The sequence below is a fragment of the Clarias gariepinus genome, chromosome 16 (genome assembly GCF_024256425.1).
Source record: "Clarias gariepinus isolate MV-2021 ecotype Netherlands chromosome 16, CGAR_prim_01v2, whole genome shotgun sequence".
In the NCBI taxonomy this organism is placed as follows: Eukaryota; Metazoa; Chordata; class Actinopteri; order Siluriformes; family Clariidae; genus Clarias; species Clarias gariepinus.
The window spans coordinates 3,611,073-3,632,586 of NC_071115.1; the positions used below are offsets into that span (position 1 = coordinate 3,611,073).

The window sequence follows — 21,514 nt, forward strand, 5'->3', positions numbered from 1 at the left end:
CGTTCACCAGCCTGATCTCATTATGAACTAATTTATAACAAATAATGTTTTTTTTTAACTAATACAAGATGTTTTTGGCAGTTTTGCTTGAGTTATACAGTAAAATAATCAAAGTTAAGCCCCCCCAAAAAATAACTAATGACTCAAAGCGGTTCATATGAACAACTTCTCTGCTCTTACCCACAGTGATGGTAATGGAGCTGCTCCAGGATGATCTAGAGTTACTTTCCCTGTATGTGTAGTCACAGGTGTACTGGCCCTGATGTGACTCATCTACAGTCAGATTAAATGTTGTTGTAGTCTCTGCGGTTTGCTTCTTTATTAATGTCCCAGTTTTATACAAACTGAAGTCTACAGAGATGCATGTTGTGCTGGGTGTTGAACATCTAAACTGAAGGACTTCTCCAGGTGAGACCACAGAGTTTGAGGACATCTGAGTCAGTGTGGGACTCTGTAAATCTTTTTATAAAAAGATTTAATAAATATGGCAGTTTTTATTAATTATTATTATTATTATTATTATTATTATTATTATCATTATCATTATTATATAACTGTAATTAATATATTTGTTTTAAACAGGATCTTACAAAAAAAAAGGAAAAAAATATCTTACCTGAGCACACGACTCCAGCATCTTCATGATGTCCACAGTTCTCATTTCCAAATCCTCTGTGTGAGCACTGATCTATGTAGCTCTCAGTTCCAGTACACTGAACATCATCCAGCCAGGTTGGTTCACTTCCCTGACCAAAGCGGGCATTATGAGGAGCGCTGACTGCTTTACCACATCCAAGCTGTCTACACACCACCTCTGCATCCTTTAAGTCCCAGGAATGATTACACACTGTTCCCCACTGGGCTTTGTGCTGGATCTCCACTCGACCACAACAGTTACTCGGACCATTCACCAGCCTGATCTGATGATATTCTGATTTATTAGATAGAAAGACACTAATGACTGATTTGTCTCTTTATTCATTAGACCCACAAGCCTTAAAATACAAGTATGTTATGTGGTGCCCGTGTAGGGCAGGCTTGGAGGACCCAAAAGCAGACACAACAAACTGAACTTAGTTTTTAATGAACAATGTGAAAGATAGAAAAAGAAGAAGCTTAAGCAGCGAACTAGTTCTTGGAGTGTTGTCTATGGTGGGCACCAAATCGTAAAGCGAAGAGAGGTAACTGGGGGGCAAAAGGAGGTCAAGAGCATTAAGGGTAACAAAGTATTCTAGGCAAGATCTAGACACAGAAAAGCACAAAGCTTGGAGCGCACAATTATTCGGTAATGAGTGGTTGCTTGTGTGAGACATATATAGATTAAAGTGATGAATGAAAATCTGGAGCTGGTGTGCTCAAGCCCGTTAATGAGGAAGCAAAACTAAAGCCGCAGAAGGGACTGTGGAAAGGAGTCGTGGTGATCATGGTCCTATTTGCTCTGTTATTCTTGTTAGCACTGATAACCCTGAAGGCCCTGTAGGCTTTGTTTGCCCTGAAGAACGTGTTACCGCTGGATATTCTGTTTGCTCTGAAGGTCTTGTTTGCTCTGAAGGCTCTGATGGCCCTGAATGCTCTGATAGCAACAAATATCCATCACTTACGTTGATTCGTTATACTTTCTGTTTTTGAATGTTGAGGCGGTTATCTGGCGTTAGCTTGTATCCATGCTCTGTTTGCTTTGCGCATTGTTTTATTAGACTGCACTATGTGTTGATTATTATTTCTTTACTAAGGACAAGTTGTTGGACTCAAGTCAAGGTTAGTATGCCATAGAGTGAAAACCTGCAAAAAAACACTAGCTGGAAGTTAGCGGCCATCCTATGCCCAGAATTTGTTTTTGTTTGTTAGATTAGATTGATTCTAATGTCAAAGTTAGAAGGTGTTATGTTTTATTTATTTATTTGCTTTAAGCTCCACTCATGGCTCTCACTATTGAGTTCATTATTTGAATCGCATGTATATATTTTTTATAATTTGTTTCTTTCATTATTTAAGCTTTGGTTTCCACTGTAACTTAGGAGCAATTGGGTGTATTGTTGTGACTTCTCTACCAAAGTTGGCTAACGTTAATTGCACGTTTCAAATTTGCTTCATTATTCCACAAAGTTTATTCCCCGCTTAGTAACTAGTGACAATTATATCAATGTGTTTAGTCCTTTAAGCTGCCTTCACAAAGGATGGCTCCTAAACTGTGGTAGGACTGTGAATTGGGGTATAGTTTGATGCTGGCATATGAAGGATGCAAGGGTCATACGGGTGGGAAAGAGCTCACACCTGATGAGAATGTGCCTAATTATTGTTTGTCTTTTTGCATGGACTAGGGGAGCATTAAAAGAGCAATCAAAATGGGTGAGAAGCGATAGAATTTCCCTTGTAGATATGTGTGTATGGTGAAAAGCCTTACTCAATTTAAAATGAAAAAGAGAATAAGTTAAGAGAAAAGTTTGATTCACATGTTTTGCCTGTGTTCATCGTACTTCCCTCAAGTTGACATTTATTACAGTAGTATTTGGCAGGTTATTTACTGTTGTAGTTGCAGGTATCCAGGTTGCCTTAACATGTGAGAAATTAAAAAGTTAAAAATTATTATTATTTTTTTTTATTTATAGTTTAATTAGGATCCAAACTAAACATTGCTGCACACAGGCAATCGATGCCGCATACATGGGGCATATACAGTGGTGGAAATAAGTACTTGATCCCCTATAGATTTTCTAAGTTTGGCTACTTACAAAGAAATGAAGGATCTATAATTTTTATCATAGGTTTAGGGATTGAGACAGAATATCAACCAAAAATCCAGAAAAAGCACATGATACAAATTTTATGAATTAAGTTGCATTTCAATGAGGGAAATAAGTATTTAATCCCCTACCAACCAACAATAATTCTGCCTCTCACAGACTGGTTATGTGCTCTTGTGGTACACATATAAATTTAAAAAGGTGCTCCCAACAACAATGTGGTGTGTGTATAAAAGCCACCTGTCCACAAAATCTCTATCTTCCATTCAAACCTCACCACCATCCGCAAGACCAAAGAGCTGTCAAAGCAAGTCAGGAAGAAGCTTTTAGACCTGCACAAGGCTGGAATGGCCTACAAGACCATCAGCTAGAAGCTTGGTGAGAAGGAGACAACTGCTGGAGCGATTATTTACAAATGGAAGAAATACAAAGTAATCATTAATGGCCTATATGCAAGATTTCTGTCATGCACACTCGGTCCACGACCAGCACAAAGACCCGGAAGTATAAAAAGAGTAAACAAACCACAACACATCTCTCAGTCATTGAGTTCGCCCATGCCACTTCAGATTCGTTCGGATTCGTGAGTACTCACTTTTTTGAGTTTGCTTTCAGATTAAGTGTGTGTTTATAGGACGCGGGTTAGATTGTGTCTTTCCCTTGCTCCCCATTTGTGAGAGTCTTTAGACTAAACAGCGTGATTATCCTGCCTACTCGCGTTCTTCCGCGTTTGGGTTTACCATTTACCAATAGAAAATTCACGGAGAGAGCTGTAACCCTCATTGAAATGCAACTTAATTTATAACATTTGTATCATGTGCCTTTTCTGGATTTTTGCTTGATATTCTGTCTTAATCCTTCACCATAAACCTATGATAAAAATTATAGACCCTTAATTTCTTTGTAAGTGGGCAAACTTAGAAAATCTGTAGGGAATCAAATCTTATTTCCCCCACTGTAGCACAGGGCTAATTTGCAGTCCTGTCCCTGCAAACTGTAAAGTACTGTATAATAAGTACTTCGGTACATTTGGTAGGTAAATTTACTCAATTCATCAGTGATGTATAGCATGGGAGATCACACAGTTGAGCAATTCATAGCTAATCTTAAAGGTACTTTGTAACAGTTGGGTACATTTTATCAAACTATTCATTTCACAGCTTACAAAATACATAAAAATAATTAATACAAAATACAAATAAAGTAAAAATTAAACAAATTAATCTGCACTTTACCTTTAAAAAAGTAAAAATAAATCCCGACATTTTATGCGCGCATGCGGTGCGTGTGTGTGTTTCTGTATGTGTGTGAAGCTAAAGTAGGAGGAGAGGAGGAATCATCATCGTACACAGTAAACCTTTCCCCCCCCCACCCAAACACACACACACACGCACTTTACCTTTTTAAAAAATCGCGACAGAGCAGTGTTTCTGTGTAGAGCAGTGTGTGTGTGTGTGCGTGTGTGTGTTTCTGTATGTGTGTGAAGCTAAAGTAGGAGGAGAGGAGGAATCATCATTGTACACAGTAAACCTTTCCCCCCCCACCCCCACACACACACACACGCACTTTACCTTTTTAAAAAATCGCGACAGAGCAGTGTTTCTGTGTAGAGCAGTGTGTGTGTGTGTGTGTGTGTGTGTGCGTGTGTGTGTGTGTGTGTGTGTGTGAAGGCGAGAGGAGGAGGGGTGTGTGTGTGTGAAGGGGCACGGTGTTCTATGACGCACGCACAGACAAAGTGCAGGCTGACACAGAGAGGGAGAAGATGGATCTTTAACCTCTCTAATGCGACTTTCTTTTCCTTCACACGTGCGCACACACGTGTTATAATTAACAGTGCATGTGCGCTGTACACACGTATACAAACACACGCGCTCACATGTGGTCACAGTGTTATAGTAAACAGTACACGCACGCACAGAGGTTGATTATACCAGTAAGAGACGCGCAGCAAGACTGAGCAGTAGAGACGATTACCCACAATTTCACAGTACAAGAAAGAGAAAAAACGTTTTCTCAGTTGTGATCACGTGATGCTCGGTGTTAAAACAAAAAGCGCATACGTGATACATGATACTCGGTACTCATAAACAAAGACTTTTTTCAAGTCAAAATTTATTCAAAAATCATTGCTCGTCTTGCGAAAAACTTGCAAAGCGCATTATTCACAATCCGAGGTTTCACTTTATGGGGGTAGTGGTGGTGAGTGTTGCTTGCACACCACACATGACCTCCTTCAAGGTGATCCACAGGATGGGGGCACAGATGGCTGTTGCTGACTTTCTTTCATGGCCTGTTGGGGGATTGACTGAGCTTTGAGATATGGCTTTCTAACTTCAGTTTGATGGTAGGCCTATGTGGTGGCAGGGGGCATGGTTTGGTGCCAGGATGTAAATGATGCAAGGGTCAGGTGGGTGAAAAAGAACTTAAAGCTGATGAAAATGTGCCTAATTATTGTTTGATAATAAAAGTAGGACCACACTCATGTGTGTATGTGTGTGTATGCTTAAAAGTTTTACCAAACTCAAAACATACAAAAGAATAAAACTTTTACTCTCATCTGTCACCTGTGTCCGTTGTACTTCCTCCAAGGTGTCCTGTTACAGTGGTATCTATTACAGTAGTATTTGGCATGCTTGTTTCAGTTTTAGTTACACGTCTCCAAAACACAGGTGTCCAGGTGACTGTTAACAGGTGAGAAATCATAGCAGATTTTGACAAGTCAATTCATAGCAAATCATTAAGTGTAATAGGTACTTTGTAACAGTTAGTAGGTAAAGCTTTGCAAGTACATTTTATCATTTTGTATGAGTAATCAATGAATAGGTGAATCATATCATACAGTATAATGAGTTCAGTAACAAAGGACAATCATAGACCATTCAAATTTGCATCAATTCCCCATGCTCTAGCCAAAAAGTTTGGGAATGTTGGAAAGTCCTGCATTATTTTACACTAGTTTTTCATCCCTATTGCAGCAGCCATCTTCTAAGACTCAGATTGTGTTCACACATGAACTAGCCATCACATTGTGCACCACAATCAAAGCTAACAGTGGTCTAAAACATCTTGAAGTGTGCAGTTTTTAAGCAGTGCATTCCAAAGAACAGACAATTACAGTGAAAAAGAGCAAAACAAACAGCATTTAAAATCACTATCTAATTTTAAATACCATCAATTGTTTGTAAACCGGAATGAATTATGTTTGTAATTAGTAGTTTATATGCGACCTGCTTATATGGCAACAAGAAATAAACTTAAAAATTGATTAAATATAGTCTTGTTTTTTTTATGGACAAATTACCTTTTTTTAATTATATTATTTGCAAATTGACATGTTACAAGAGAAGTAAATCCCTATCACAAGGCTGCTGACTGGTCCTACTAAAAATAGTGTGGCGTGGGTGGGGTTTGAGTAACAACCATCATGCTTTGCGGAAGGGATTGTTATGTGTTCACCGTGTTGGGGAAAGGTGTTTGGGGTAGTGGTTTCGGCCAGGGTGTGTGTGTGTGGGTCAGAACTGTGTCTTGTTGAGTGTTACGTGAATGTGCTGTTGTGTGACTTTTGGCTGTGTGCTAATAAAATACTCCCAGCCATTTGCATTGGGCAGCAAGGAAGCTCACTCGTCTCTCCACGCTCATTGGTAGCTGTGAAAAACGCTACATTTGGTGTCAGAAGTGGGATGGAAAGTAGCGGGTTAGAGCGGCGACCGGAGCGAAGCTGCGCGTTCCAGGTTCCGGCACTGGACCTTGGAGAGGATTCTTCCAGTGACGCAGCACCGGCGCAAGCTACAGCTCCGTGCCCTGTCCGCCAGCGAAGCGACCTGCAGCTGCGCCTGCCGGCCTACAACGGCGCCGTCGATCCCCACGCGTTCCTCGCCCAGGTAGAACTAGCCGCCGACTTCGCGGGCTGGTCCTCGGTGGAAACAGCCGTCCGGGTGGCCCTCTCGTTGGAGGGTGACGCGCTGCGGGCGTTGGAAGACCTCCGGGCTGATGAGCGGAAGGACTGGGCAAAGCTGCGGGAGTCGCTCCGCTTCCGGTTCAGCGCAGGTGACCGTAAGGAGGCCGCGTGCGAGGAGCTGGCAACCCGCGTGCGGAGCGCCTCCGAGCCACTGGGGGCGTTCGCCATGGACCTGAGGTCTCTCGCGCGTAGAGGCTATCCAGAGTTCGGGTCCATCCAGCAGGAGGAGCTAGCGCGCCGTGCGTTCCTGCGGGGAATCCGTCCGTGGCCGCTGCGCGAGCACATCCGGTTAGCCGCACCGGCTTCCTTGGCTGAGGCGCTGCGCGAGGCTGAGCGCGCCGAACCCATCATGGCCGAACGCCACGGCGAAAGAGCCGAGCGACCTCCCGTGACTCAGGGCCGCTCGGTAGGTGAACCTAGCCGGGGACAGGGCAACCCGTCGTGGCTAGGCCCCGACCCAGCTTCCAAGGTTCCGCGACGTCGCCGAGGCCAGGGACCGCCGGATTACTGCTGCAATGTTCTCAGGCCTGAGGACAACGTACCCCAGCAGCCGTTAAAACTAGCTTCGGGGGGCGCCGAGGGGAAGCCGCCTCCCACAGCCTTCTTTGTTTCCCCAACTACCGGGTTCAACCTCCGGTCAGGACGTGCAGGAAATCGCGCGGGGGTCTACGTTGACTGTGGCCTGGACAACGTTTCGTTGCGGGCGCTCGTGGACACTGGCTCCACAGTTTCGCTGCTGCGCTGGGGAGTACTAGGACAAGGCGATCGCGGTTGTATGCTGCCGGCCCCAGCCGTGAGCATTCGCACCGTGTCGGGGAGCTATCTAGAGATACTGGCCTGTCGCACAGTGCGAATACAAGTAGGTACAATCATTCTTTTTCATCCATTCTTGGTGGCGGACATTGAGGATGATTGTATCTTGGGGTTGGATATTTTGGAAAGGTGGGGTGCAGTACTTAATCTCGTTGACGGAACGTTGCGTGGTAGCTTCGGGTTAGCCAGGTTGCTAGTGCCCAAAGCGCAGCCGGACATGTTAGTGAAGCACACCAGGGGGGCGGAACTTCCGGCGGGCGCGCCTTGTAAACATCCGGTAGCAGACCGAACAAGAATAATGGCCGAGCTTATGCAGCGTAGCAGCGTAGGGCTCAGTCAGACACAGGCCGACACCGTGAAATCCCTGCTACCAAGTTCGCAGACATTTTCGCGGTTGATGAGCGCGAGTGCACACATACCAATTTGGTGCAGCACACGATTAATACGGGTAACGCGGCTCCTGTTCGGTTACATCCGAGACGTCTTCCTTTAGCTAAACGAGCTATCGCCGAACAAAAGCTACGTGAGATGGCCGACTCGGGCGTCATAGAGCCAGCGTCCGGACCGTGGTCTTCACCGTGGTTGTGTTGGTGCGCAAAAAGGACGAATCGTGGCGGTTTTGTGTCGATTACCGGCGGTTAAACGAGGTGACGCGCAAAGACTCCTATCCGTTGCCGCGTATAGATGACGCGCTGGAACACGTTGCGGGCTCGGCGTGGTTTAGCTCGTTAGATCTGCGAAGCGGGTACTGGCAAGTAGAGCTCGCCCCGGAAGCGCGACCTAAAACTGCGTTCTCGATCGGGCAAGGGCTATGGCAATTCCGGCGCATGCCGTTCGGCCTGTGTAACGCTCCAGCTACCTTCGAACGGCTAATGGAGAAGGTATTAGCCGATGTTCCTCGCAACCGTTGTGTCGTTTACCTGGACGATTTACTGGTGCACGGCAGGGAGTTTGAGGTCGCTCTAGCTAACCTACGGGAAGTATTTCTGGCTATCCGGCGGGCGAATTTGCGACTCAACCCTAAAAAGTGTCAACTGTTGCGGCGAGAGACCGGCTTCCTAGGACATGTAATTAGTGCTAGAGGTATTGCCACCGATCCAACAAAAATAGCGGCGGTACAGAATTGGCCTGAACCGCTAAATGTGTCCCAGCTACGCACCTTCCTCGGGTTAGCTTCTTACTATCGCCGGTTCGTGAACGATTTTGCTACGATCGCCAGTCCGCTGCACGGCCTCACGAAAAAGAATCAGCCGTTCCGCTGGGACAGGGCGCATGCGCGTGCTTTCACTCGGTTACGGGAAGCTCTGGTCACGTCGCCCGTTCTCGGATACCCTGACGCGTCTCGTAGGTTTATCCTTGACACGGACGCGAGCGATGTAGGGCTGGGGGCCGTCCTGTCTCAGGTGTCCGAGGGTAAAGAGCGGGTTATCGCCTACTTCAGCCGCGCATTGTCTGGACCTGAGAAAAATTACTGCGTCACGCGGCGCGAGCTGTTAGCGGTCGTCGCGGCCCTAAAACATTTTAGGCCGTATTTATACGGGCAATCCTTCTCGCTGCGGACCGATCACGCTTCGCTGGTGTGGCTACTTAGTTTTAAAGAGCCCGAGGGGCAGTTGGCGCGCTGGTTAGAGCGGTTGCAGGACTACGACTTTACCGTCCAGCACCAAGCTGGAAAACTGCATGGTAACGCGGACGCTTTATCCCGCCGGCCGTGTAGCAAAGAGCGTTGTCGGCACTGCGAGCGGGTTGAAGAGCGCGTGCATGGTCGTGACATCGAACACTCCCCGACCCCTGTGAATCGGAACATTCTCCCTGCGCAATCCTCCGGAGTCTCCGTCGGTAATCCGCCGTCCGAGTCAGCGTGCAGCCGAGTTACCGCGTCGCCTACAGCATCGCCTGTAGTCGTTCCGCCTGTGCCACAGATGGACCGTGATCAGCTCATTGCCGAGCAGGAGAAGGATCCAGCGCTGCAACGGGTACTGGGTTGGGTTAACGCGGGCCAGAGACCGGATTATGCCGCGGTTGCTCACTTGGGACAGGAGGAAAAAGCTCTCCACTCGCAGTTTAGTCGACTAGCGTTGCGGGGGGGTTTACTATACCGCCACTGGGAACGGTCGTGTGGCGCTGGCGAATCTTTTCAGCTGCTGGTGCCGCGGACTCTGCGGGCACGAGTGTTGGAAATGATTCACGGGCATGCGGGTGCGGGACACTTCGGAGTCACCAAAACGCTGCAGCGGTTGCGTGCCCGCTTCTACTGGCCGGGCTGTCACACTGATAGTGAACTCTTTGTTCACCGATGCGATGTCTGCACGGCAAAGAAGGGCCCTACCCAGCGCTCGCGAGCACCTTTGCAAGACTTTCGGGTGGGGGCACCCATGGAGCGTATGGGCGTGGACATTCTTGGGCCTTTTCCCATCTCCGATCGCGGGAACCGGTATGTGCTGGTAGCCATGGATTATTTCACCAAGTGGCCGGAGGCGTTTGCTGTTCCTGACCAGAGCGCTTCCACCACGGCCCGAGTGTTGGTGGATGAGGTGTTCAGCCGATTCGGCGCCCCAGAGCAGTTGCACAGCGACCAGGGGCGTAACTTCGAGGCGGAGGTATTCGCAGCGGTGTGCGAGCGCCTCGGGGTGAAAAAGACCCGCACCACGCCCCTTCATCCGCAAAGTGACGGCCTTGTGGAACGCTTTAATCGAACGCTCACCACCCAACTCGTCGTGCTTACCAGCGACCGGCAAAAGGACTGGGACGAACATTTGCCTCTCGTGCTTTGGGCTTATCGCACAGCGGTGCAGGAGTCCTCACAGCTCACGCCAGCTGCGTTAATGTTCGGTCGCGAGTTGCGCACGCCCGTGGACCTTGTGTTCGGGCCTCCTCCACAAGTGGATTTACCCGCGAAGCCGGGAATGGATTACTTTTGTTCCTTAAAAGACAAACTGTTTCGTGTCCACGAGCTGGCGCGTAGACACTTGGCGAACGCCGGGGTGAAGCAGCGCCGCTTGTATGATACTCACAGCCGGGGGCGAGACTTTGCTGCTGGGGAGCAGGTTTGGGTCTATTCCCCCGGAAGAAAAAGGGGGCTCTCGCCTAAGCTTATGTCGCACTGGGTGGGCCCCTGCACGGTCGTTGCTCAGCTCTCCGACGTAGTCTACCGGGTGCGGTTGACGGGGCGGTCGCGATTGGTCGTGCTCCACCGGGACCGGCTCGCTCCCTACCAGCCCCACGTCAGCAAAACATCGAGCTCTGTGGAGGCTGGTCCGCCTCAGGAAGAGGGCTGCGCCCCGCCTTCCCCCGCAAAAAGACTCCGGTGTTCACAACGCCAGCGCCGTCCACCGTCACGCCTGCTAGACTGAGTTCGCCATGGTGACCGGGGACGGTCACAGCTCGGGTGGGGGCAGTGTGGCGTGGGTGGGGTTTGAGTAACAACCATCATGCTTTGCGGGAGGGATTGTTATGTGTTCACCGTGTTGGGGAAAGGTGTCTGGGGTAGTGGTTTCGGCCAGGGTGTGTGTGTGTGGGTCAGAACTGTGTCTTGTTGAGTGTTACGTGAATGTGCTGTTGTGTGACTTTTGGCTGTGTGCTAATAAAATACTCCCAGCCATTTGCATTGGGCAGCAAGGAAGCTCACTCGTCTCTCCACGCTCATTGGTAGCTGTGAAAAACGCTACAATAGAGTGGTGGCAACATTCTTGTCCAGGTAAAAGGTAAAAGCAGCATTTTCAAGACTCCCACTATCACACGCCCATGACTTCTCTCTCCCCTCTCTTTTTACAGACATAACACACGTAGCCGCGTATTTTTAAAAATGGAGATTTTTCTTCTTTATTTTTAAAAATAATTCTGTCCACATGACCTACGTTTTAATTTTTTTTTTTTCACATGAAAACCAAAACGCCCTGTTAAGTGCTGTTAGGAGCCTCCCTAATCAACAGGGGGCCAATCAGAAGCCTAGACAAAACGTCAATACCTGTTTTACAGTAAGCTTAGTAGTACATTTAGGCACCTCTGACCGCAGGAGTCAAGCCATGTGCATAAAAGAGCTAAGAGGGCACAAAACGTGGGCATTGCAGTAAGTCAAGTTTAATGTTAGCTGACAAAACAGTAGTAAATTATACCTTGCCAAGTTAGCCTAAGCACTTGGCTACACAACTACTTTTCGTTACTTGCATTGTTGTAGATGTCCAGCTTATTTAACAGTTTTTCATGTTTGAATTATACAATGTTGTTTTAAAATGTATGTATTAAAGCGGTTTTAAGTCCACATTACAGGAAGCTGTAAGGAGCCTCCATAATTCAGAAAACAACCCACATAAATACAATCCACAAACTGTGTAAGAATGTTGTTTCTTTACATGCTATGTATGGGGTTTTACATAATCATTTTAAATGTAATTAATGACACGACTCTCTTTCCACACAGAATGAGTTTACTTCATGATCAGGCAGTGATGACATATCTGCTGGAGGAATTAAAGGTGACTTTTGCTGATGCAGACCCTAAGTGTATAAAGGGTAATCAGAAATTGTTATGGTATCTATTTTTATATCCCTTTATTTTTGTCCCACTAATAATTTGAATTGTTTCTATCACTTATCTGATTTCTTTTTTTTAATCCAGCATGTAACAGGACTTACTATGAGACATTGCAGAGGAAATACTCTTTGTCTCGACCAGGAAAGTCCCAACTAAGAGACTCCATTAAGACAGGGGCTAAAAACCGACTATGATTAGTAAGTGTACAAATTCATCTATGTATTAAGTTCTGTACATTTCTGGGTGTTTTTAGGGGTGTGTTTTGCATTTCCTGGAGTCCAGGTGTAGAGTCATTCAAACAGATGAGAGAGAACTGTGGAAGACTGCAATGCTGGAACGGATGTCCGATGAGGAGGATGGCATTGTGTGCCATGCTGTCAGCGTGTAATACCTAATGGGACCAAGCTAGTATTGCTTTAGTATTGGACATCTAACAAGCACTGGTGCATGTTTGTTTTAGTATTGCTTTTAATTTATTTGCATCTTCATATTTTTTTCCCTTATTTTTACTTTGCTTTGTATATTTATTAGTGTTTGATTTAATTTTAATAATAAATATATATATATATATAGTACTGTGTGTGTGGGGGGGTCTACTGTATCTACATACCCACCCAATAACCAATCAAGTCACTAAGTTATAAGGGCTTGGGTTGGGCTAAATAAAAAGTAATGACTGGGTAATGTCCCAATAGATGTCAGAGTTTTGGAAGTGTTGAGATAAAAAAAAACAATAGGGAAGAGCAGAGTTGTGCAAAGGTGTAAAATGCAAATGGCGCTTGAGGTATAAATGTCTCCTGACAAAATCCTTGAGTGGATTATTTGCCATGGCAACAAATGGCTGTACCATGGAAGGGTTACTCAACTAGATATATCCGAATTGGTATCGATCCGGAAGTATCCTAGCTTGGTGGAATTTGATGTATACGCTAAGTGGTATATACAGGAGTTTTCTAGTACAGATACACCTCTTGTCATGCAGTGTATCCTCATAAACAAAGCTGACATTAAATCAAGGAGACGAGCACACAAGGTAACGTTACAAGCTAAAATCCGTCTCCCCTGTCCACACAACACCACTTGGTGTGTTTTCTAAAAGCTCCATTTTCAACAACAAAAACTGCATTTGCGTGTGGACGAAAGGCGAAAACCACAAAGAAAAATCTCAGTTTTTAAAAATACCTGGCTACCTGTGGACATGGCCTTAGGTTTAGGGAGGCGTTGTCCCAGGCAGTGGAGGGGGAAGAAAGTCCCATCCTGTACATCAGTCAGAAACTCACTGTATAGCAACATTAGGATTAAGAGTCTTTGGACATCCTCACCAAGTCCTCTTTGGCAATCCTCTATTACTACTACTGCTCTACTGCTCTAGAGAGCCTTCTCTCTTAAGGTTCAAGGTTCACCAAACTCCAGTGACTCTACTGCATGACGCTTGCCAACATGCATATCTAAAACTATAAAATAGAAGTTCCTTCGAGGTGAAGCACAGGCTGGGGGCACAGATGACTGCTGCCAACTATGTCTCTCACTCTGTTGTGGAGTTGGCTGCAGAAGGTATGGTTTCCCAATTTCAGACTGATGGTAGGGGTATGTGGTGGCAGGGGGCATGGTTTGGTGTATGTAAAGGAAGCAAGGGTCTTGTGGGTGGGAAAGAACTCACAGCTGATGAGAATGTGCCTAACTATTGTTTGTCTGTTTGCATGAGCTGGGGGAGCATTAAACGAGCAATGATAAAGAGTGAAAAAAGGTAGAATACCACTCGGAGGACCACATACATGTGTGTACTTTTACTTACATCTGTCGCCAGTGTCCATTCTACTTTCTTCAGGATGTCTTGTTACAGCAACATTTATTGCAGTAGTACTTGGTGGGTTCATCACAGTTGTACTCACAGTTTTATTAAACAGAAGTGTCGAGTTCACTGTTAACAGGTGAGAAATCATATCAAATCTTTACAAATCATAGCAAATCAGTAGGAAAGCAAAGTGCTTAGGTACGTTGTAACAACCAAGCTTCGAGATTCAGCAGCAGAAGATAATGAGGCCGCTGCACTTGATCTTAAGTTCCCTTTCCCCAGCCAGGATCGCCACTGCGGTAACCAACGTTACAGCGACAGCTGATGTTGGCTGCGCTCACATTTGACTCCTGTCTGCGCCGCCCCCGAAAAGGGCTGGGTGGGGCCAGTTAGCCAAGACAGCGCAAGGAGTTGCATTAAGGAGCTTACAGGAGTCACTGCCAATGCAGGTACACTCTGCCTCTCTGCCGTCACTGTCTCTGGACTGGCGTGTGAAGACCATCTTCACTTTCCTTACCTTTTCCTTCTTTAAAACACTTTCCTTCTCCCTTTGTTTCTATTAAAATTTAAATTTTTTAAAAATACCTGAAGGCTACCTGTGGACATGGCCTTAGGGTTAGGGAGGCGTTGTCCCAGGCAGTGGAGGGGGAAGAAAGTCCCATCCTGTACATCAGTCAGAAACTCACTGTATAGCAACATTAGGATTAAGAGTCTTTGGCCGTCCTCACCCAGTCCTCTTTGGCAATCCTCTGTTTGAGTTACATTTACCCTGTTACATTTATTTAAGTAATTACGTCTATGAGTAGTTTTCCTGCACCATACTTTTTACTTTAATTAAATAGATTTGTGAAAAAGAAACGCTACTCTTACTCCGCTACATTCAGCTACACTCGACTCGTTACATTTCTAACCATTCTACACATGCAGCCTGTGTGTAAGGGTTAACCCTAGCGGGCGATAAACGCCCAGACTTGTTTTGTGTTTTTGTTGTTTTATTTAAGCTAAAGAACTGCATGTCCCAGGATGTACCTCGGTCAGGTGATGGGAACATACACGCCGACAGCCTCATCATGACAGAATGCTACACCTTTAAAGTGGCATAGTAGAGGTGTCTCCCCTAAATGTTTTTTTTGGGGGGAGCAGCGAGGATGGAGCCGGAGTGAGCAGACTTTAGGAGCGGTCGGCTGGCAGACCAACACAGCTTCGGGGGGCACACAAGTGCCAAAGGAATGGAGACCAGCCGAGTGCGCAGGAGGTTATGGGAGCAGAATGAACGAATATGTGCTTTGAGCGGAGGAGAGCCTCAAGCGCATACGCAACGTGCGGAAGCAGGTGGAGGAGCTTCAGAGACTACTTGGCCAGCTCAGTCTCCACAGGGGCCGTGCTGCTGACACTGATCATCACGAGGGCCAGGCAGAAGGCTCTGATCTTATTTCTCCTCCTCCGCCGCTCCTTGACTACGAGGACGTCGCGCTTCCTCTGCTGGACAGCGAGGAAGACGCGTTTCCTCGTCCGCCTCCTCCGCTCGATGGAGAGGACTACGCACCTCTGCTGGACAGCGAGGAAGACGCATTTCCTCCTCCACCTTCTCCACTTGACGGAGAGGACTACGCGCCTCCGCTGGACAGCGAGGAAGACAAGTTTTCTCCTCTGGCTCCTCCGCTCGACTTGGATGACTGTGTGCCACTGCAGCTTCTGTGTAAGGAGGCCAGACTCAGAACATTGGAGAGGGAGTCCTGGACCCCCATCGGCGCTCCGGAGGAGCGTTTTTAAGGGGGGGGGGGGGTACTGTAAGGGTTAACCCCTAGAGGGCGATAAACGCCCAGACTTGTTCTGTGTTTTTGTTGTTTTATTTAAGCTAAAGAACTGCATTGATGGGAACTCTCACCTGAGCCGAGGCGACTAATTAGTGATATTTAGTATAAATAGTCAATTTAAGTTAAGCCCTTAACTTAATATATTAAAGTGATATATTAAAGTTTTCACAGGGCTCTAGGATAAGAGCTTTGGTTTGTTTTAGGTTTTCCTTAGTATATCAATAGGTTATTGAAAGATTTAAAAGATTAAAAAGGGAATTACTTGTCTGAGCCTCTGAATTTATGCCACATACATGACAGCCTTATCATGACACTGTGAATGCCGGTGGTACCACATGACAGTGTTTCACCAATTAAACATAGGAACAATAATCACATGACTCCATTTGACCAATTAGCCACAATAACAATAACTACATGTAGTCACATGATCACACACAAACTGACAGCAGAGCAGGAAAAAATCTTTATCTGTACGAATGAAAACAAAATTAGCAGAGGCGTCTGTCTCCAATGCTACAACAGAAGAGGATGACCACCCCTGGCCTCATAAACAAAGCCTGTTCCGCTTATACACAGTGCAAAAGAACAGCTTCATACTGCGGTGTCTTCTTTGTCTGCCGGACAAACGGACAGACATTTCAGGAGATAAAACCTGACTTCTAACCTGAGGAAACATGTTTCATTGAATGTGGTAATGTTAGCATATATAATTATTAGAAATATTATAATTATATAAAATATATAATATATAATCATTATAATAAAAAAAATTTATCGGACATAACGATGAATCAGTTACTGTGTACTTGAGTAGTCTTTTAAACAAATACTTTTTTACTCTTTCTTTAAGTTATATTTTTATTATATTTTTACTTATACTTGAGTAATATTATTTTAAATTACACCTACACTTACTTGAGTACATTTTTGAGTACCACCTCTGTGTGTAGGAGGTACTTTGTAAAGGTTATTAGGTAAATTGTGACAGTGCTTGAAATATGTGGATGACTTTTGCACAACCTCAAGTCCAGTGAGAAAAGGGAGAATTACACTCATAGCACCATATGCATGTGTTTGTGTGTGTGTGTGTGTGTGTGTGTATGGTGAAAAACTTTACCAAATTCAAACCAGACAAATGAATAAAAGTTTGACTCACATCTGTCGCCCATGTCAGTCACAGGTGTCCAAGTCCCTGTTAACATGTGAAAAATCACAGCAGTTCTTAACCAGTTCTTAACTAGTCTTGACAAATCATTCTCATTGGTTGTAATAGTTGACAAGTAAATTGTTTATTTAATTTAATTGTTAATTTAAAAGTGATTTATAACATGTGAGTTCAGCAACAAAGAACATTCCATCAAGGATGCAAATTTTTGGTAAATTCCCCATGCTCTAGTATAAAGTTTAGGCATGTGGGACTCAAATTATGAAAGAGTGGTTCTAGGACTCAAATTATGAAATTCATATTTTCACATATGAACTGGTTATCACTGTGAGCTGTGCACGACAATCAAAGCTAAAGGTGGTCTTAAATATCTTATTTTTAACTGCATTCCACAAAACATACAATTGCAGTGCAAAAGAGCACAACAAACAAACAGCATTTAAAATCACTGTCTACTTTTAAATATCAACATTGTAAGTACGTTTGTCAGAGTAAATTCTCAAAGGTTGGACGTAAACTCTCAAAAATAACATGCTTCCACATTTGGATATTGTTGATGGTGTACGTTTCACAGTGTGTACACCTGCATTTAAAATCACTGTCTAATTCTAAATAACATAAACATTATTTGTTAAGTGTCAGAGTTCACACGGATAGCTCTGTTTAATTGGGCTGGTTGCTTTGTGGTGCACACACCCCAGTTTGTATACCTGCTCATATCATAACAACAACAATTGTTTATGGATTAAACATATTATTTAAGGTTTTGATGAATAAAATTAATTTTAATTGACATTATTTGCAAATTGACATGTTATGAAGAAAGTAAATTCCTGTAAAATGAATCCTACAGTATATACAGTACAACCACACCCCCTTGTGTTTTATGTCTGACTTATGTCCAGCAGCAGCTGCCCAGCACAAGAAAGTTTGGGGTAAATGAGTTGGCTTGTGGGTTCCACTCAAACTCTGTACTCAAAGTTTTTGAAATAATCCAGATACTATACTTTTTGCTAGATCATTAAATCTACTTGAGCATGATATGTTACAAATAAATTTGTTCAACAGAAATTCTTTCTCATTCATTGCATGGTCTTATTATAAGAGTTTCCTTTACCTGAGCAGGTAACACCAGCATCTTCACCATGGCCACAGTTGTGTCTTCCAAATCCACTATAAGAGCACTGTGTAATGGTGCTTTCTCTTCCAGAGCAGTGAACATTATCCATCCATATTGGGCCATGTGTTAAGTATTATTACAGATTTTGTACCTAATTATTCTGATGTCACTAGCAGGCTAAGTAATCATACTAAAGATAGAGTGGTGACAACAAACTTCCATGTAAAAGCACCTGCTTTTACCACACTTTTTCACTTCATTACGTAAAATAAATGCAGGTGTGGGCAGTCCTCGCACATTACTACCACCTACTCTAGAGAGTTTTTACCGTAATTGTTTGGATTAAGCCCCACTCCAGTGACTCCACTGTATAAAGGATACTAACATGATTACCTAGCTCTCATAAACTTCAATAAGGTGATCCACAGCCTGGGAGCTCAGATGGATGAGGTTCTCTCCCGCCGCATCATTGAGTTGCCTGCACAAGGTCCACAACCTCAGACTGGTGGTAGGGGTATGTGGTGGTTGGGTATGGTTTAGTGCTCGTATGTAAAGGATGCAAGGGTCCAGATAGGATTGTGGCTAATTATTGTTTGTCTTTTTGCATGGGCTGGGGAAAGATTAAAGGAGCAATCCAAATGAGTGAGAAAAGGGAAAATTCCACTCATAGCACCATATGCGTGTGTGTATGGTGAAAAGCTTAACCAAATTCAAAACAAACAAATAAATAAAAGTTTCACTCACATCTGTCACCTGTGTACATTGTCCTTTCCTCAAATTGTCCTGTGACAGTGATGTTTGCAGTAGTTGCAGTAGTATTTGGCAGGTTTGTCGCTTTTGTAGTCCCTGTTAAGATGTGGAAAACCATAGCAATGATTGGTCTTGTTATGTCTTGACAAATCATAGCAAATCATTCTCATTGGTTGTAATAGCTGGTAGGTAAATTGTTCATGGTCAATTAAAAAGTGATTTATAGCATCTGATGTCAGAGTTTAGCAACAAAGAACATTCAATGAAGAATGCAATATTTTGGTTAATTCCCCATGCTCTAGAAAAAAGTTTGGGAATGTGGGATTCAAAATATGAAAGTGTGGTCCTGGGAACCATTTTTACATATAAACTGGCTATCATATTGTGCACCACAATCAAAGCTAAAGGTGGTCATAAAGATCTGAGAGTGTGCAGATTTTTTAGGCAGTGCATTCCACAAAACATACAATTACAGTGCAAAAGAGCAAAGCAAACATGCAGCATTTAAAATCACAGTTGACTCGTAAATGCTATTAATATTGTTATTAAAAATTGTCAGAGTTTGTTACTTCAGCTCACTTTTAAAGGTTTAATAAATAAAATTACTGACATTGTTTGCAAATTGACATGTTATAAAAGAAGTATATCGCTGAGCAATTAATCCTCTATAAAAGCACACCACTTTGTGTCTTATTTCTAACTTATTTCCAGCAGCTGGCACGGTAAAAGAAAGTTTGGGGTACAAGTAACGCCAGCATCTGCACCATGGCCACAGTCATGTGCTCTAAACACATTGTGAAGTACTGTGTAATGATGCTTTCTTTCCCAGAGCGGTAAACATCGTCCATCCATATTGGGCCACTTCTCTGGCATTTTGATGAGCGCTGAAAGCGTTACTACATCCACAGGTGTGCATCATTAATGCCCCAGTTATCATCACAAACTGTTCCCCACTGGTTATTATAATAAACTTCCACTCTACTGGAGCAGGACTGACTGCCACCATCAAGTCATATGTTAGCACCAGCTAAGACTAAATGCAAAAAGTATGTTGCTATGGGACAGATGATAGCATTGCAATCGAAATGAACTTTAAAAAAAGTGCACTTATTTAGTTGATTCTGTACCCTAATATATGCTACTCTGCATATGGTGATGTTCATAATTTCTACAGGTCCTCATAGCACAGTTATCCAGGTGGCTGTGATGAGGTGAAAAATCATGGCAGTTTTTGCTAGTGTGTTATCTTTAGAGTTTCTTTCGAAAAATAACATCCTTCCACATTTGTTGGTTGGTGGTGGTGGGTGTTGATAGCACACCACACAGTTTGTAAGCATGCTTACTGTGTATGGTAACATAGAATCCCGTCCTGTTCATCAGTCAGAAACTCACTGTACAACACCATTGAGATTAAGAGGCCCCGGCCATCTTGTGGGCAGTCCTCACCCTCTATTATTACCTGCTCTAAAGAAACCTCCTCTTTTATGGTTTAGTCCATGCCCCACTCCAGTGATCTCTACTGTAGAAAAAGATGCAATCATGCACATCTAAAACTTTCTTCAAGTTGATCCACAGGCTGGAGGCACAGATGGCTGTTACTAACTTTCTCTCCTGCCCTGAGTGCTGGAGTCAGCTGCAGAAGGATAACTGCCCAACAGGGGTATGTGTTGGCGCACTGCTTTTTTCCCTTCACATGCTTTCTCTGGGCAACATAATCCGTAAGCATGGTATTAGTTTTCACTGTTATGCTGAAGACACAGTTATATGTCTCAGCAAAACCTGATAAGAAAAAAACAGCTTACTAAAGTTTAGCAATGTGTGCAGGAAATAAGAAATTTGATACTAATTAACCCACTTCTGCCTAATCCAGATAAGACAGAGGTTCTAGTCATAGGACCGCATACAGCTAGAGGTAAGATTCTAGGTCACTCTGTAACATTAGATGGCCTTTGTGTTCCATTAAGTGCAACAGTAAAAAACCTCGGTGTAATTATAGACTCCAGCCTTTTATTTGAAGCTCATGTAGATAATATTACCAGGATAGCATTTTTTCACCTCAGAAATATTGCCAAGATAAGAAATATATTGTCACTAAACGATGCAGAAAAACTAGTTCATGCTTTTATCACCTCTAGGTTGGACTATTGTAATGCCTTACTGTCTGGTTGTTCAACTAGGTGCATGAACAAGCTTCAGTTAGTCCAGAATGCAGCAGCGAGAGTCCTCACTAGAACCAGAAGATATGAGCACATCACCCCTATCTTATCTTCACTCCATTGGCTCCCTGTGAAATTTCGCATTGATTTTAAAATACTACTCTTGACATATAAAGCATTAAATGGTCTCGCACCGCAGTATCTGAGTGAACTGCTAGTGTCTTATGATCCGCCACGCCTACTTCGATCAAAGGATGCAGGCTGCTTGTCAGTACCGCGTCACAAATCGCTTTTTCTTACAAAGCCCCAAAGTTATGGAATAGTCTTCCAGATAGTGTTCGGGACTCAGACACAGTCTCAGTGTTTAAGTCCAGGCTAAAAACCTATTTATTTAATCAAGCATTTTTATAAACAGATTTGCCATAGGTAAAGGAGCAGATCTGGGGGACTCATGGACGTAGAGTATTATGGTGAACTGGCTGTCCTCCTCACTCTCATTGATCACTCAGGTTTGCTGACGGTGAGGTGATTGTTTGCTTTACATCTCAGAAAGCCCTCATGTTTGTGTTTCCTTCTGGCTCTCCCTTTTAGTTATGCTGTCATAGTTAGTCCTGCCGGAGTCTCTGCTTGCACTCTACAGTTAATATACATTCACATTA

General features: G+C 44.2%; 1 protein-coding gene across 1 annotated transcript in view; it reads right to left on the reverse strand.

Annotated features, from left to right (window-relative positions):
- The window catches only part of LOC128544935 (deleted in malignant brain tumors 1 protein-like), a 217,951-nt gene that overhangs the window by 42,859 nt on the left and 153,578 nt on the right, over positions 1 to 21,514 (reverse strand). Inside the window, exons 16-17 of the mRNA XM_053515248.1 lie at positions 617 to 920; positions 167 to 459 (exon numbers count right to left, since the gene is read on the reverse strand). Of these exons, the coding sequence (XP_053371223.1) occupies positions 167 to 459; positions 617 to 920 (597 nt within the window). The remainder of the gene's footprint in view (positions 1 to 166; positions 460 to 616; positions 921 to 21,514) is intronic.